General features: G+C 41.4%; 2 protein-coding genes across 3 annotated transcripts; one reads left to right on the top strand and one right to left on the bottom strand.

The window, feature by feature from the left end:
* Positions 1-169: 169 nt before the first annotated feature.
* On the bottom strand, positions 170-6,775 carry LOC118372616 (gamma-soluble NSF attachment protein-like). Its single transcript, XM_035758549.2, has 12 exons — positions 6,562-6,775; positions 6,124-6,191; positions 5,217-5,301; positions 4,948-4,965; positions 4,796-4,826; positions 3,489-3,598; positions 3,247-3,313; positions 2,939-3,009; positions 2,781-2,859; positions 2,617-2,696; positions 1,933-2,062; positions 170-1,126 (listed from the first exon to the last, which is right to left on the bottom strand). The coding sequence occupies exons 1-12, from the start codon at positions 6,612-6,614 to the stop codon at positions 992-994; spliced, it is 927 nt and encodes a 308-aa protein (XP_035614442.1). The 5' UTR covers positions 6,615-6,775; the 3' UTR covers positions 170-991.
* A 631-nt stretch (positions 6,776-7,406) lies between these two features.
* On the top strand, positions 7,407-16,904 carry LOC118372617 (twisted gastrulation protein homolog 1-A-like). Of its 2 annotated transcripts, none has more exons than XM_035758551.2 (5): positions 7,407-7,602; positions 8,255-8,397; positions 11,305-11,404; positions 12,141-12,413; positions 14,268-16,904. In XM_035758551.2, the coding sequence occupies exons 2-5, from the start codon at positions 8,278-8,280 to the stop codon at positions 14,447-14,449; spliced, it is 675 nt and encodes a 224-aa protein (XP_035614444.1). In that variant the 5' UTR covers positions 7,407-7,602; positions 8,255-8,277; the 3' UTR covers positions 14,450-16,904. The 2 variants fall into 2 exon arrangements, with proteins under 2 accessions (XP_035614444.1, XP_035614443.1); XM_035758550.2 differs by having other exon boundaries at positions 7,415-7,557.
* Positions 16,905-17,227: the final 323 nt, after the last annotated feature.

Raw genomic sequence — 17,227 nt, 5'->3', positions numbered from 1 at the left:
CAAAATGTGATCAAATCCATGCAATACAAGGTGTAAGTGAATAGATTGTTTTCTTGTCATGAGAAAGAAGATACATAATGTCTGTGCACCTCCATAGTGTAAGGAATCCAGTTTGTGGTGTTATTGTGGTTCAGCGACCTGAGCATAAAGCACATGTTTGAAAGCTGAATGTTGAGAATGTGGCTGCCATTTTATTCAGTAAAAACACAAGAGGGCATGCCACAAACATCCAGCCGGCATGCTCCACAATACTTGACACACATTTTAAGATTAGTTGTAAACAGGAATCATCATTTCTATCTTTCAGTTGGTTAAAAAGCATAGCCATATGAAAACTGGAAAGGCATTCTGAAATCCTGACAAAACAAAAAAATAAATCACTTTATACTAAATTACCCACTATATTATTTTCTCAGCATTCATTTGAGTCCATATATGAGTGTAGCCTTCACACAGACAATAGCAACTGAAATAGCTGTTTAACACTTTATACTATAGAAATGGATTCACCCCCCTTTACACATCAATCATTGAGGCACAGCATTTTTAGATTGTAAGTTATATTTTCACACTGTGTATCTTGTTGCATACGGTTGTAGATTTAAAGATAAAAAACATCACTGATCAATCCACTGAGGCAACAAAAGCAATATAATATTTTATATCACAATAAATGCAGCAAAATAAACAATATTTTACAATCACAGTAAACCCAAAAAGGGACAAATAATATATATTCAATCATTGAGTAGTATGTGATTATTTTCCACACCGACGTTACCATGCTTATGTTACTGTTCTGAGCATAACTCGTTATGCTTGATGGTCCGAGTGCCTGCAGCTGTTGCTTGGATTCTGGAGATGGGAGAGTAAGGCAGACATGCTCCCTGACATGCTCAGAATGAGAGGACAGGCTGTGGAAGATTCAAACTCCCCTCCTAACAGGCAACAGGAAGTGTTCTGGTCCAGACAGGAAGTCCAGGTTCTGTGGCTAACATAGCCCACCGGCATACTCATCCTCGTCAGCCTCTCCGGCACCTGCTCCTCCTTCTGCAGCATCGGCAGCTGGCGCCTTCTTCTTCTTACCACCCCCTGGAACCCTCAGGCTGACGGACAACTTGGCATACTGCAAGACCATTGGCACTTTGTTCAGTTTAAGGCAAGTTAGTGGTCTCTACAGTATGTTTCTCAGAAGAGTGTATTCCAAATCTCTCTTTGAGTACCCAGTTCCTGGCTGGGTGGGTTCATGTTTTTGCTGATTCAACTAATTAATGAATAAGAAAACCCTTGGTTGGTTTGAATCAGGTGTTTCAGAAATAGATCAGGAGAGGTTTTTCCCAAATATTATGATAATTGAAAAGATAAATCATACAAAAACAAGAAGCAAGCAGGGTCTAGAGGGGTGACGCAGGTAAAAAAAATAACATTTTAAAAAGCAGTTGGACTGCTATTGTGTCTATTAATAAACTACTTCTCTGACTTTGTATTACTCAGCCTAGCCTGGAAATGCATCTATGGGGTGGCTAGGAGAGAGTTTTCATATAGAAAGGACAGCTCATGATTCCATACCTTTTAAAGTCCTTAAAGGTGATCAAAGGAGACAGTAAAGAGGGGTGTATTCATGAATCGGATTCTGCTGCAAAATGTTTTGCAATGGAAACTGTTTAGTCCAAAGGAAAATATTTTGCAACAAAAAAAAGTGTTTCTATTCGACAAATTCAAGAAGGTCCCTCTCCCTCCATTCCATTTTCTTCCTAGAGTAAATGTTTTTTGTTTGTGAAACATTTTGTAACAGACTAAATGTTTTTCAACGGAATCCGACTACTAAACACACCCCTGAACACCAATTTTAAGAGTAGACACTCAAACGTTGTGATGACATGCTTTGAAATAAACGTTGGTTACATAGTAGGCTCTAGGCACCACACTCACATCATTGTCCATATACTTGAATAAGGGCGAGTTACAGACGCGGTGCACTTGGTCCTCATCCTGCTCGTCATAGCCCTGCAAGAGTTGCTCCAAGGCAATACAGTCCTCGCTCCCACTGAAGCCCGGCAGACTAGGAGTAATGGTTAATCAAACATAAGTCAAAAACTACTTTCCTATTTATCTTTAATTATAAACTGGGTGGTTTGACCCCTGAATGCTAATTGGCTGACAGCCATGGTATATCAGACCGTATAACATGTAACATATAACTATGACAAAACATGTATTTTTACTGCTCTAATTACATTGGTAACCAGTTTATGATCGCAATAAGGAACCTCAGGGGTTTGTGATATATGACCAATATACCACGGCTAAGGGCTGTATCCAGGCACTCCACCTTTTGTAAGAATAGCCCTTAGCTGTGGTATATTGGCCTTATTGCTTAATTTGAAACTATAGCTCCTGAGTGGCGCAGCGGTCTAAGGCACTACATTTCAGTGCAAGAGGTGTCACTACAGTTCCTGGTTCGAATCCAGGCTGTATCACATCTGGTGCACAATTGGTCTAGCGTCGTCCTGGGTAGGCAGTCATTGTAAATAAGAATGTGTTCTTAACTGACTTGCCTAGTTAAATAAAAGGTAAAAAATTAAATAAATAAAAATGTAAAAGTTAAGTCAGTACCTGTAACTCTCTCGAACACATTTATCTGCTGCTACGAAGTCATTTCTGTGAAGGTGGACTAGCACTTGGGCACTGGTTTTCTGGAGATAAGCAAATACACAGGCAACAATTTGGTTTCAACACACAGTCAATTTTCTTAATCAGGTTCAATAAGTAAAACGCACCTTAAAACACGTTGGGTAATTCTCTATTTCTTTATACATGTTCTTCTCCTTCTGAATCGACACTGCTGCTTCATCAAGCCTGACGGACAAAAACACAGTTAGCGGGTAGGGAATGAGTAGGACATGTAGAAAAATCTGTAAAGCAAGTGAGAATTTACTTGTGTTGCCTGACGAGCAGTCTTGATGATTTCCCCAGCATCTCCACAGCTTGACGTAGACGGTCCTCGTTCTGCAGAAATATGCATTCACCATATCAATACTGCTTCAATTGATTTGATCACATTGCATTACAACATTATAATGTATTGAATATAAAATAGGACTGTGTTAATATTGCCATGCAATAAGTGCCATGCAATAAGTGAGATCCCTACAAATGTGACCCTGAACCGAGGAAGTGGCATGGAAGCAACACAATGATTTCTGGTCTTCCGTAGTATCAAATACTGAACTCATATAGCTGTACCTCAAACACTGATGCAGCTTTCTGGTACAGATCCACTGCTTTTGCTAGATCCTGTGATTCGATTAGCCTACAAAAAAAAGAAAGGTACGCCTTTTAACTAAAAAAAAAAAAAAAAAGAAAAGAGCATCAAAACAAGGACTAAAACCAAGTATCAGCATCATCAATACATTTAGTGACATGCCAATGATGACAGGGAATTACTTTCTAGAGCCCATCTATGATGATCAATATTGGCTACGTACTTTCCAGCTCTGTCGAGGGCCAAGGCTGCAGTGTCTGGTGTGCCGTTCTCTACATACATCATGCTTGCTCTCTCAATGTACTGGATAGCCTCTGGTATCCTCTGCATGTCCTGGAGAGAAACACATTTACATTTTACATTTACATTTAAGTCATTTAGCAGACGCTCTTATCCAGAGCGACTTACAAATTGGTGCATTCACCTTATGACACACACACACACACACACACACACATCCCCACATTGAAAACCCCCCACAAACGTACCTGTTCATCTAGATATCAGCATAGAATCTTACTGGCACATAAAACTCAGTAACACAAAAAAAAAAGGTGATTGGCTACCCACAACAGGTCACAAAGACATGGACCAATGAGAGAAGAAGGACATTAGGGGTTGGGTGGGGCTTGTTCTGGTAAAATAGGAGGATCCATAGAAATTCAATTACTAGAGAGATTTAAACCCAACGTGCACTATTGAGCGGATCACATCCTTGATGCATTGTGGGTAAATGATGACTGACTTAGGGGCAGACTGGGACCATAAGTCCAATAAGCACAAACAGGGCAGAAAAAATGTTTTCCGGGAACGCAAAAGTGAACATTCTCATTGGACAAATGGAGGCAGAACCTCTCGTCACTTCTGTTGTCTAGTTCTGTGTCTAATGAACACCACCCAGGGATTAAAAGGCACCGTGTTGAGCCCAGATGGCAAAGGAGTGTCCCAAATAGCACCCTATTCCCTAGATAGTGCACTACTAGGCGCGGCTGGTAGCCTAGTGGTTAGAGCGTTGTGCCAGTAACCGAAAGGTTGCTGGATCGAATCCCGAGCTGACAAGGTAAAAATATGTAGTTCTGCCTCTAGGTAAATCCTAACTGGCTTACCTAGTTAAATAAAGGTTCAATATCTTCTGACCAGGGAGACGCTCTAGATAAGGAATAAGGTGCAATTTGTGACGCAGATAATTTACTCTTCTGCTTCCTCCTCGTCTTCCTTTCTCTTGACCCTGACTGGCTGTGAGGTGGCGGAGTGGGCGTGTCTTTATGTACAGACACGCCTCTTATCGTCAAACAGTCTGCGGACGGTATAGACCAGACACATGTCTGTCAATGATTAGCTTCAGTAAGTAGTTAATAGTAAAACTAAAACAGTAGTCGTGTGTCAAATGTCTGACTAACAACAATGGCTTTAATCCTGAAGTGGGCAACAAAAGAGTTAAAACTATGGAATAAAAATAACAGCAAATTTGATCCGACGTCTGATAACAATGTATGAGTGTAGATACTGTTTATCACATTAAACACTAACCTTAAGCATCATACCAGCTGCTTCAAGTGCTCTGCAACAGAAATGTCTCCTTAGCAACATCCAATACAGACAAAAGTAGACCAACCAGTGTCTATTGTACATCATCTGGACTCTATGAATAGCATTACATGAGACATATCTTTCATACTCACTTGGCAGCATGGAATAGTCTGAACATTTAGTTAAGTTAAAGAAAACATTGATGTTTATATGAGATTTGTAGTCAATGCTGTTCAAATGTAGCATATAAAATCCCTACATTCACTGTCAAACAACCCTGTGAAAGTAGTCTCTCTAGGCAGACCCACATTAACAATGGCCTCGGTCTGCGATTTCCAAGACTACTGCGAAAGCATTCATGGTTGTTAAAATTGAGGTGATAAGCCTAGCCCGCTATAGGAAGTGAGCATTGAAAGGATACGTTTTGTTGTTGGTATGGGCTTCTGCCTCTTGCAGGTATGCCTCCTTCGCTTCTTCAAGCATCTTGGCATTTTTAAAGGCAACAGCTGGAAGATGGAGGAGGGAATGCTTCATTAGGCATTTATAATTAAGAAATAACACCAGAGGGGGTGTGGTATATGGCCAATATACCACAGCTATGGGCTGTTCTTACGTTCGACACAACGCAGAGTGCCTGGACACAGCCCTTAGCTGTGGTATATTAGCCAGGGGCGCAACTTTCTCTGGGGACATGTCCCCCACACATTCTGAAATTGCACCCCCCCCCAGTTTTATCATTGGAATGTGATACAAAACGAGGCAACAGTGTGCTTTAGGACCATGTGGACTCCTCCGAGTGGTCAGGTAGGCTATTTGCAGTGTTTATCCAACTGGGTAAAAATGTTTTATAATAATAATAATAATAATAATGTCCCCCCACTTCTAAAACCAAAGTTGCACCCCTAATATTAGCCATGTATCACAAACCCCTGAGGTGCCTTAGTGCTATTATAAACTGGTTTCCAACTTAATTAGAGCTGTAAAAATAAATGTTTAGTCATACCTGTGGTATACCGCTGATATACCATGGCTGTCAGCCAATCAGCATTCAGTGCTCAAACCACCCAGTTTATAATAAATAGCTATGTCATTGGACAACTTGAGCAACATTAAGTGCAATCTAGCATCATAATACTGTGTGTTATTGCCCAACTAGCCAAGTAAAACTAAACTCCATGATGTACATCACATCAACAGAGTTGAGTGGAACATAAAATAAAGGTTTTATTAAACGTAGTTTTACTTGGCTAGTGCTCACCAGTCGTTGTCGAAGGGAACATGTTTTCAGGTGTATTGAATAAGATAATAAATAGCCTTTAATACAATACCTGCTTTTGCGTACTCTGATGCAGCACTGTCATAGTCAGGCTTCCATTTCATGAAACTGGTCCTTAAACTTTGGGGGGGAGGAGGCATTATATTCAGTGAAAAGATAACACCAGGGTTGTCTATTTGGATTTAACATAGGGTTTAATACAGATGTGGACGTGCTATTATTTATGCAGTGATACTGTCAGGAATAACTGCAGCGCAGGAAGAGACTAACGTTAGCCAGCCAGCTCAACTGGCTTCCAATCCTGTATAGAGTGGCTAGATAAATAGCATATACTGAACTAGAAATATAATTTCCTTCCTACTTGTGTTGTAAATAGGTATATTTACAATATAGACTAGTTAATACTATGGAACTGGCTACCTACTGAAATAAAATGCTCAAAAGCAATTACAGCTAAATTGGCTAACGTTAGCTAGCACGATTTCCTTACTATTTTTCAGCCTTGGCAATGTGGTCGTGCGCCTCGTTGATTTTCGCAGCCATCTGGTCCAAACTAGCTAACAATGTAATTCAACGATGAGTATTAAACATACTACTGACTAAAATATAGTGAAATGTTGCTGTAGCTAGCTCTGGGTGCTGGCGTTACTGGTTTCAGGAGACTCTTTCGTCATCGGGGTTTGACTACGGAATCCCGTGAGTTGCCTTTTCTTTATATAACGATACATCGCGACAAAGTGTTGCAGCTACTGCGCACAAAAGCGGCAACAATGTAACAATAAGGTTATTTTCATTGCGTGCCATAAAGTAAACCAAAGTAACCTAGTCTTCGTTCATCACTATTCGCAATGCATTATGAAATATCCAGTTATTAATTTATTAATTCATAGTCTAGCCTACAATTTGCAATTTAATTTCTCAATATTGTAAACGATTATTTTTTTTTAAATATAGACTACATAATGAATAATATTATTGGTCATTACATTTATTTTATAAAGCCCTTTTTACATCAGCAGTTGCAAAGTTCTTAACAGATACCAAGCCCAAAGCAAGCAATGCAGAGGCAGAAACACACTGGCCAGGTAGAAAGCAACCTAGAAAGGAACAAGGCTCAGAGTGATGCCCAGTCCTCTTCTGGCTATCATTATCAGTGAATGTGATCAGTGAATTGATCAGAATTATCTTTCAAACGCTACTATTTACTAAGTAACAATCTAATAAATATGTACAGTGGGGAATATAGCTAAACAAATCAGATCAACACACGACAAGTAGAAATGGCATATGATATGATGCCAGCAGACATAGTTGTCTTGGCTCGGGTTCACCTGAGCTGCGGGGCTACTGTGCCTGCAGCCTGAAATGGTAACTGTTTCTTTAAGGCGCTTGCCTACCACTGTCTGCTTTGTTTAGCCAGAGGGGAGAGTCACGCCATCAGAACAGAAGAACATGCTTTAATTCGGAAAAGTAGAGGTAAACAAAGGTAAGAAACGTTCACCTCTGGAGCAAGAATCGACTTTTGGGCAAGGTAAGTTTATTTACTACTTCTATGGTTTCTTGGTGTGGGTTCTTTACCAAGACAAAAAAAGTCCATCCTTCTTTCTTCCTAGTTAGTTAATGTTGAGAAAAGGTGTTTATAGCTTTGGGTAGCGTATTTGCCTCTTCAAAACACGAGGCTCGTCCATAAACGGAGCCTGAAACGTGTCAGACTTTTCATACAATGTATCCAAAGGGTTTAATTTTAGGATAAAATGTAACATTCCTTCCTTATGTAACCCTGAAGTCTTAGTGTTGCACTACTGGAATGATAAACATGCTATTATTGAATTAGACTACCGTAATAGGTATACAACGTTTGAACATGTATTTGAAACGTATTCAGATGTTTTAATGACAGTGCGCAGCAACCTTTATTAGAATTGAGTTGCCAGCAAGCGAGAAACCAATGTCTTTTTGCATTGCAATGGGTTTGATGACTTTGGGTTTGTGTAGAAAAAGGAATGATGCTCCTTTGAAGCAAGCGGGTCATTTACCATAACAATGGAATCAAAGGGATGGTTCCTTGACACGACACCTCCTGTATTTTATTAGTATGTCTGTGCCCGTATGACGTCTTGTGTTACCTCATTGAATAAGGGGTACATTCTAAGTTATTGTCTGTCTCTGTTTTGTCGGTTCAGGTTACTGTTTCGTGCGTGTCGGAATGAAGTCTACTCAAATCTTACTATCCACTGCACTTATTTTCCTTCTCTCGGGACTTTCCATGACCACAGCCTGCAACAAGGCTCTCTGTGCCAGTGATGTCAGCAAATGTCTCATTCAGGTAAGAAGGCTAAACTCTTAGCATAACGTTTTTGGAAAGGCATCACTCAATTAAGAAGGCGAGGCGCTTAGTGTGACGTTTCCGAAAGGCATTAGGTTCACTCACTAATAACGTTGACGTTGAGATAACTCTATGCAAATTCTATAAGGGATTGTTGTCTTTTCAGAGTAAAGTTCGACTACCATACAATATTATGCCAACATTTTACTCCTTGGTGTTCATCTAAAATGTGATTAACCTCCCACTATGCATTTCCTCTGTATGTCTGAAGTCATTTTACACGAACCTGAATTCTCTGCTGTGATCACAGTATTCTCTTTTTACTGGAAAAGCACATTAAACCATGACCGTTGCTGGGATCCCTCAACTAACAGAGAGGGGAGATACAAAAAAAGAAAAGAGAACTTGCTGAGTTGGCAGGGCTACAATGAAGTGAAGGTTTTCAATTTACAGCTGCACAGTGTCCTCAAAGGATTTAGCCTAGTCTACCTTGGCTGTACATGAGATAGCCAATGGAGATACAGTACCAGTCAAAAGTTTGAACACACCTACTCATTCAAAGGTTTTTCTTTTTGACTATTTTCTACATTGTAGAATAACAGTGGAGACATCAAAACTATGAAATAACACATGTAGTAACCAAAAAAGTGTGAAACAAATCAAAATATATGTTATATTTGAGATTCTTCAAAGTAGCCACCCTTTGCCTTGATGATAGCTTTGCTTTCTCTCAACCAGCTTCATGAGGTAGTCACATGGAATGCTTTTCCAACAGTCTTGAAGGAGTTCCCACATATGCTGAGCACTTGTTGGCTGCTTTTCCTTCACTCTGCTGTCCAACTCATCCCAAACCATCTCAATTGGGATGAGGTCGGGTGATTGTGGAGACCAGGTCATCTGATGCAGCTCTCCATCACTCTTCTTCTTACTCAAATAGCCCATACACAGCCTGGAGGTGTGATGAGTCATTGTCCTGTTGACAAACAAATGATAGTCCCACTAGGTGCAACCAGATGGGATGGCGCTATCGCTGCAGAATGCTGTGGTTGCCATGCTGGTTAAGTGTGCCTTGAATTCTAAATACATCACTGACAGTGTCACCAGCAAAGCACTATCACACCTCCTCCTCCATGCTTCACGGTGGGAACTACACACGCGGAGATCATCTGTTCATTTACTCTGCGTCTCACAAAGACACGGCAGTTGGACCCAAAAATCTCAAATTTGGACTCATCAGACCAAAATACAGATTTCCACCGGTCTAATGTCCATTGCTCGTGTTTCTTGGCCCAAGCAAGTCTCTTCTTATTATTGGTGTCCTTTAGTAGTAGTTCCTTTGCAGCAATTCGACCATGAAGGCCTGATTCACACAGTTTCCTCTGAACAGTTGATGTTGAGATGTGTCTGTTACTCTGTGAGGTGCAGTTAACTGCCGATTTCTGGGGCTGGTAACTCTAATGAACGTATCCTCTGCAGCAGAGGTAACTCTGGGTCTTCCTTTCCTGTGGCAGTCCTCATGAGAGCCAGTTTCATCATGGAGCTTGATGGTTTTTGCAACTGCACTTGAAGAAACGTTCAAAGTTCTTGAAATGTTGACTGAGCTTCAAGTAATGATGGGCTGTCGTTTCTCTTTGCTTATTTGAGCTGACATAATATGGTCTTTTACCAAATAGGGCCATCTTCTGTATACCACTCCTACCTTGTCACAACACAACTGATTTGATTGGCTGAAATGCATTAAGAAGAAATTTAAATTCCACAAATTAACAAGGCACACCTGTTAATTGAAATGCATTCCAGGTGACTACCTCATGAAGCTGGTTGAGAGAATGCCAAGCGTGTGCAAATCTGTCATCAAGGCAAAGGGTGGCTACTTTGAATAATCTCAAATATATTTGAGATTCTTCAACACTGTTTTGGTTACTACATGATTTCATGTGAGTTACTACATGATTTCATATGTGTTATTTCATAGTTTTGATGTCTTCACTGTTATTATACAATGTAGAAAATAGTAAAAAAATAATAATAATCCTTGAATGAGTAGGTGTGTCCAAAATTTTGACTGGTACTGTATATATGTGTACCTTCCCTGGGCATTGGTCTTTGCCTGGCTACCCAAACTCCCTTGTGCCAGCCAAACGTTACTTCACAGACTTTAGTTTCTTCTCCACAATGAGTCTGGCGTACCTCTCCGATGATTTATAGAACGCAACCACATTCTAACCGTTCCGATTGGTCCAGAGCCAGAACACACGTGGGTAAAACAGCGTTTTTATTGGCTTTGATACTCTGATTTGTTTTGTACAACACCCCTCATTTTGACATTGCCATCATTGAAGTCATTTATGGTGGTCCCAGTTTGAAGTATGTAGTGAACGTAGAGCAGCGGGAGAATTCAGTTTGAGTTGTCAGGCAAGGTGCTGCCACAACCACACTTGACTGTGGGCTCAGTTAGCGCCATCCTTTTGCACATCTGGAATTTAACCTCTGTTCTCCCTTTCAACCGCTCTGCACTGGAGGAGTCACAGAACAGGCAACTTGAGGTCGGCCCACTCACTCCGGTGGAAACCTCAAGCATACGCAGTAAAACAAACACACACACACACAGTCACCGCTCGCGCACACACAAATCCTCTCCCTAGTGATTTCTAAATGGGGACAGGATATTATATGGTTTATTTTCTTGGCGTTGTATCAACTATGATGTGCTCGATACACACCAAGATAAATAAACTCTCTTATGTTGTTTTTGCTCTCCTCATGTTACGACTGAAGCCTGACTGAGGCTACTGCATTGTCTGAGTGTTACTAACACACCTGTGCACAACATGATAGAAGGATTATACCAGATTGTTGCAGAATGTCTCTCCTATCAGTCCTGACTGTGTGTTTTGTGATGTACAGGAGCTGTGTCAGTGCAGGCCCTCGGATGGGAACTGCTCGTGCTGTAAAGAGTGTATGCTCTGTCTTGGCACACTGTGGGAGGAGTGCTGCGACTGTGTGGGTAGGTGCAGTTGTGAGCATATTGGAAACAAGAACCGGTGTCAGAATGGATGAGGTTAATGAGGTGTCAGAATGGATGAGGTTAATGAGGTGTCAGAATGGATGAGGTTAATGGGGTGTCAGAATGGATGAGGTTAATGAGGTGTCAGAATGGATGAGGTTAATGAGGTGTCAGAATGGATGAGGTTAATGGGGTGTCAGAATGGATGAGGTTAATGAGGTGTCAGAATGGATGAGGTTAATGAGGTGTCAGAATGGATGAGGTTAATGAGGTGTCAGAATGGATGAGGTTAATGAGGATGGGTATTTGATTTTTGCATCATCATTTGCTTCAAGTCCTTCCATGTCTATGTCCTTTATTCAATGGTTGTTGAAGATATTGCATCCATCAGACAGTGAATGCTGAGTATCAAATCACATATTATTTGTCACATGTGCCGAATGCAACAGGTAGACCTTACCGTGGAATGCTTACTTACAAGCTCAAAATGCAGTTTTAAGAAAATAGAGTTAAGAAAATATTGACTAAATAAACTAAAGTAAAAATAAATAATTGTAAAAAGTAACACAATAAAATAACAATAATGAGGATAAACAGGGGGTAATGAGTCAGTGTGCTGGGGTACAGGTTAGTCAAGGTAATTTGAACGAGAAGAATAGTGGTTTACTGATTATCAGTCATTTGTCATTTTATTTATTTCAATATTTACTATCTTGTTTCTTGTCTCCCCTCACAGGGATGTGTAACCCTAGGAACTACAGTGACACTCCAGCTACCTCCAAAAGCACGGTGGAGGAACTCTACCGACCCATCCCCTCACTGTTCCGCGCCCTCACCGAGGGCGAAGCGCCCATCAACATGATGGTGGTGTCCTTCCCCGTGGCCGAGGAACTATCTTACCACGAGAACCTGGTGTCTTTCCTGGAGACCATCGAGGACCAGCACCAAAATGTCTCCCTGCCTGGGAACAGTATCCACGCCAGCTACGATAACACCCAAAGTACTGAAGGTAGGGAGGGGTGAGGGGGTTGAATTATGGGGATGCTAATAGCTGTTGTGTACTCATTTAATAAGAGAATAAAACATAGACACATCATACAGTCTTGTGCAGGTGCCTGTTATCAGAGTATTAAACTCAGTTCACCAGCAAAACAGACTGAAGATTCCACATTTCAATATACTATTTTATTTATATATACACTTCCGTTCAAAAGTTTGGGTCACTTAGAAATGTCCTTGTTTTTGAAAGAAAAGCACACTTTGTCCATTTTCTGTCCATTAAAATAACATCAAATTGACATTGTTAATGTGGGGCGGTAGCGTAGCCTAGTGGTTAGAGCGTTGGACTAGTAACCGGAAGGTTACAAGTTCAAATCCCTGAGCTGACAAGGTACAAATCTGTCATTCTGTCCCTGAACAAGGCAGTTAACCCACTGTTCCTAGGCCATCATTGAAAATAAGAATATGTTCTTAACTGACTTGCCTAGTTAAATAAAGGTTAAAAAAAATACAAATAATGCTGGAAACGGCTGCTTTTTTATGGAATATCTACATAGGCGTACAGAGGCCCATTATCAGCAACTGTGTTCCAATGGCACGTTGTGTTAGCTAATCCACGTTTATCATTTTAAAAGGCTAGTGCCAAGAGTGTGCAAAGCTGTCAGGGCAAAGGGTGGCTACTTTTAAAGAATTTAAAACATATTTTGATTTGTTTAACACTTTTTTGGTTACTACATGATTCCATATGTGTTATTTCCTGGTTTTGATGTCTTCACTATTATTCTACAATGTAGAAAACAGTCAAAATAAAAACCCTTGAATGAGTAGGTGTGTCTAAACCTTTGACTGGTTGTGTGTGTGTGTGTGTGTGTGTGTGTGTGTGTGTGTGTGTGTGTGTGTCCCATAACAAATCAGGACAGCCCAATTGGCTTTAGGGGTATTAACCTGGGCAGATTGGGCAAACCATAAGTTCTAAATATATGGACTTTGATCCAACACACTGTTTTAGGGAACCCCCATGAGTTCCCTAACTCATCCCCCTGGCAGGGACCATATTATTTTAGGAGGGGAGGGCTAAGCTATAATGAACTCATGGCTAAGGCTGCTTTGAACTGAGCTCTGTGGCTCGACCCCCTCCATAAAAGCTTATGAGATCTCAGGGCCTTGGCTTTCGTTTGATGGTTTTAGCAGGCCGCTATTTGAAAACCAAGCAGCCCTGTAAATTATTGAGTATATTGCTGCTGGCCTAGTGAACTTTCATGTGCATCCGCTCCAGTTGTCCTCTCCTCAGCCTCTGGTCCTAGTGATTCTAATTGACTAGGAATCTGTGGCGGGGGGGTGAGCGAGCTCCTTACGTATCCGCTCTGTGAACCTGTGACCCAGATCTGTTTTCCCTTTGGGAAAACACGCTCATTAGTCAGGCCTCCAGCAGTGGGGGATGCCCTCAACCTTATGAGGTGGGATGAGTGTGGGGCGGCAGAGATGAACACATGGGCTTAAATCAAGCCATACGCATGCAGCCCTTTATAGCATAGTATGGATGATGCATATCTATCAAGAGGTTAGGCTCTACTAGGCTTTAGCTCAGCTGGCTAACACATACTTGTGGCACAATAGTTCAAACTATGGAAGGTCACATGGAGGAGGTGGACTTTCATTTTGTGATTAAAAAATATATATATACATTTAAATAAATTTGATACGATACATAGAGGTGGACTAACAGGACTTTGCTTCTTTTGTGCTTTAGAGTATTGTCATAAAAGTTAAGTGAAGACTACAATATATTGCTTAAGCATGTTATTGCTAATATTTGCCTGTTGTATTCAAAGGCTTATTTCTCCATGTCTTCCCCCCTCCACAGATAACATGTGCACTGTGGTGTACTTTGATGACTGCGTGTCCATCCGCCAGTGCAAGCAGTACTGCGAGTCCATGGGCGGCTCCAAGTACCGCTGGTTCCATAACGCCTGCTGTGAATGCATCGGCCCAGAGTGCCTCGACTACGGCAGCAAAGCCGTCAAGTGCATGAACTGCCTGTTCTAATGAAAGCCAATGGGACTTGCCACGTTAGGGTACTGTGCTAAAAATGCCACAAGGGGGCACTGTCTGCAATATGCAGATGGGCTGATGAGGTTGACGGAGGAAGATGACTTGTGCCTCAGCCTTTTGTAAAATGTTTCCATATTGTGATGTAAAATATTAGCCCTTACAAATTATTTTTCACTCTTGAATTTGTTTTTATATCTTATATAGGTTCTCTAGCAGAGAATAAATATATATTGATTGTTTTATATTCTCATATAGTTAATGCTGAAAGAGTCACAATGACAAATAGTTTTTTATATATATATATATATCTATAGCCGCGTAAAGACAAGCAATCAATGTTATCTAATCTCTAGTGAAATGGCATTTTATTTTTGTTGTAATGGACAATCATAGTAAATACTGTTTTTATAATTATTATATCATTGTTAGCTATATAACATACACTACATGGCCAAAAGTATAGACACCTGCTCGTCAAACATCTCATTCCCAAATCATGGCCATTAATATGGAGATGGACCCCCCCCCCTTTGCTGCTATAACAGCCTCCACTCTTCTGGGAAAACGTTCTACTAGATGTTGGAACATTGCTGCAGGGACTTGTTTCCATTCAGCCACAAGAACATTAGTGAGGTAGGCACTGATGTTGGGCGATTTAGCCTGGCTCACAGTTGGCATTCCAATTCATCCCAAAGGTGTTCGATGGAGTTAAGGTCAGGGCTCTGTACAGGCCCGTCAAGTTCTTCCACAACGATCTTGACAAACCATTTTTGTATGGACCTTTCTTTGTGCACGGGGGCATTGTCATGCTGAAACAGAAAAGGGCCTTTCCCAAACTGTTGCCACAAAGTTGGAAGCAAAGAATCATCTAGAATGGTGTAGCGTTAAGATTTCCCTTCACTGGAACTAAGCGGCCTGAACCATGAAAAACAGCCCCAGACCATTATTCCTCCTCCACTAAACGTTACAGTTGGCACTGTGCATTGGGGCAGGTAGCGTTCTTATGGCATCCGTCAAACCCAGACTACTCCGTCGGACTGCCAGATGGTGAAGCGTGATTCATCACTCCAGAGAATTCCACTGCTCCAGAGTCCAATGGCTGAGAGCTTTACACCACTCCAGCCGATGCTTGGCATTGAGCATGGTATTCTTAGGCCCGTGTGCGGCTGCTCGGCCATGGAAACCCATTTCATGAAGCTCCCGACAGACGATTTTTACGCACTTCAGCACTCGGGGGTCCCCTTCTGTGAGCTTGTGTGGCCTACCACTTCACAACTGAGCCGTTGTTGCTCCTATATGTTTCCACTTCATAATAACAGCACTTACAGTTGACTGGGGCAGCTTTAGCAGGTCAGAAATTTGACAAACTGACTTGTTGAAAAGGTGGCATCCTATGACAGTGCCACGTTGAAGGTCACTGAGCTCTTCAGTAAGGCCATTCTACTGCCAACATTTGTGTATAGAGATTGCATGGCTGTGTGCTCGATTTTATACACACGTCAGCAACGGGTGTGGATGAAATAGCTGGATCCACTCATTTGAAGGGTTGTCCACATACTTCTGACTATTTAGTGTATGTTATTTTAAACGACTGCCATATTCAATCAAAACTGATGGCCAGCCTTTCACAGACAACAGGTTTGATTTTACAGGCGCATTTAAGATGATTTGTTTCATACCGTCAACATTTTTCATTCTATCATTCTAGCACAAGTATGTTGTTTGACTGCATACCACACTGTTACTATACACACTCCGGAATGGAACAGTTGATTGGTCTAAAGGTAGTCTGGTGGGATCTGTTTCAGGCCAGAGTGTGTTCCACTCCGAGGTGTGTACTGTAAGTCGTGTCACAGAGGAATCCGGTTGTTATTGCACGAGCCCTCTGTGTTTATCCCTTGTTCTTCATGTCTTCAGCTATGCTTATTAAAGGTCTGCAACATTTGGTTTCAATTAGGGCCACAGAGGCTGGCAGAGAGCAGCAGAAACATTACTGCAACATCTTGGCGCAGCTTTATTGGTCTTGTAGAGGTTGTATGTGCTACATTCAATCTGTTTGTGTCCTTGCTTTCTTGTGCTGGTTCACTGTCGCGCACTGCTTATTTCCTTGATCTGTCGAGTTATTCATAGGGTTGTCGTGTAGCCAGTGGGTCTCGTGAAACAGAAAATGTTGGTTATTTGGCACAGGAGTGGAGCAATGTGGTTTATGGAAGCAGTGAGGTACTAAAGACAAACGCTTTCATTTCTAAGCCAATGCAACTATTCACATATAACCGCTAATGAAAATGAGGTGAGGAAAGTAAAGTAGATGCATTGTTCATGTAAAAGCAATAATATTATTTGAATTGTGACAGAAACATGTAAAACACTTCATTCCAAACGGCAAACAGTAAAATAATGTTTTGTGTAAAAATGTAATAAATTAAACATTTCTCATGTTTACACTAAACAGTTTCCCTACAGGAGCATTTGATTCCTACAAGAGATGCCTAAAACAGTTCCTTTTCATCCAGGGCATTCTAAACGGGTTTGCCACACAACCCAGGTGTCCCAATCAGTTTGCCCTACTTTCCCTGTAGCTAGAGGAGGCATGGAGAAGTGAGGAGCATGATGTTGGGTCACAGAGCCAGTGGGCTGTGCCCAGCTGACAGGCAACAAAAGTGTTGTGTGTCTGGTCTTGTCGGGTACATCCAAGGCCTCACAAAGAAGCCTTTGTCTCAGGAGGATGGCTCTGGCCACGTGAACAGTCTGTCCACCTGACATGGCAAGACA

This window comes from Oncorhynchus keta, chromosome 28, assembly GCF_023373465.1.
Source record: "Oncorhynchus keta strain PuntledgeMale-10-30-2019 chromosome 28, Oket_V2, whole genome shotgun sequence".
NCBI lineage: Eukaryota > Metazoa > Chordata > Actinopteri > Salmoniformes > Salmonidae > Oncorhynchus > Oncorhynchus keta.
Note: the sequence above shows the minus strand (reverse complement) of the source record. Positions and strands in the feature narration are given on the sequence as shown.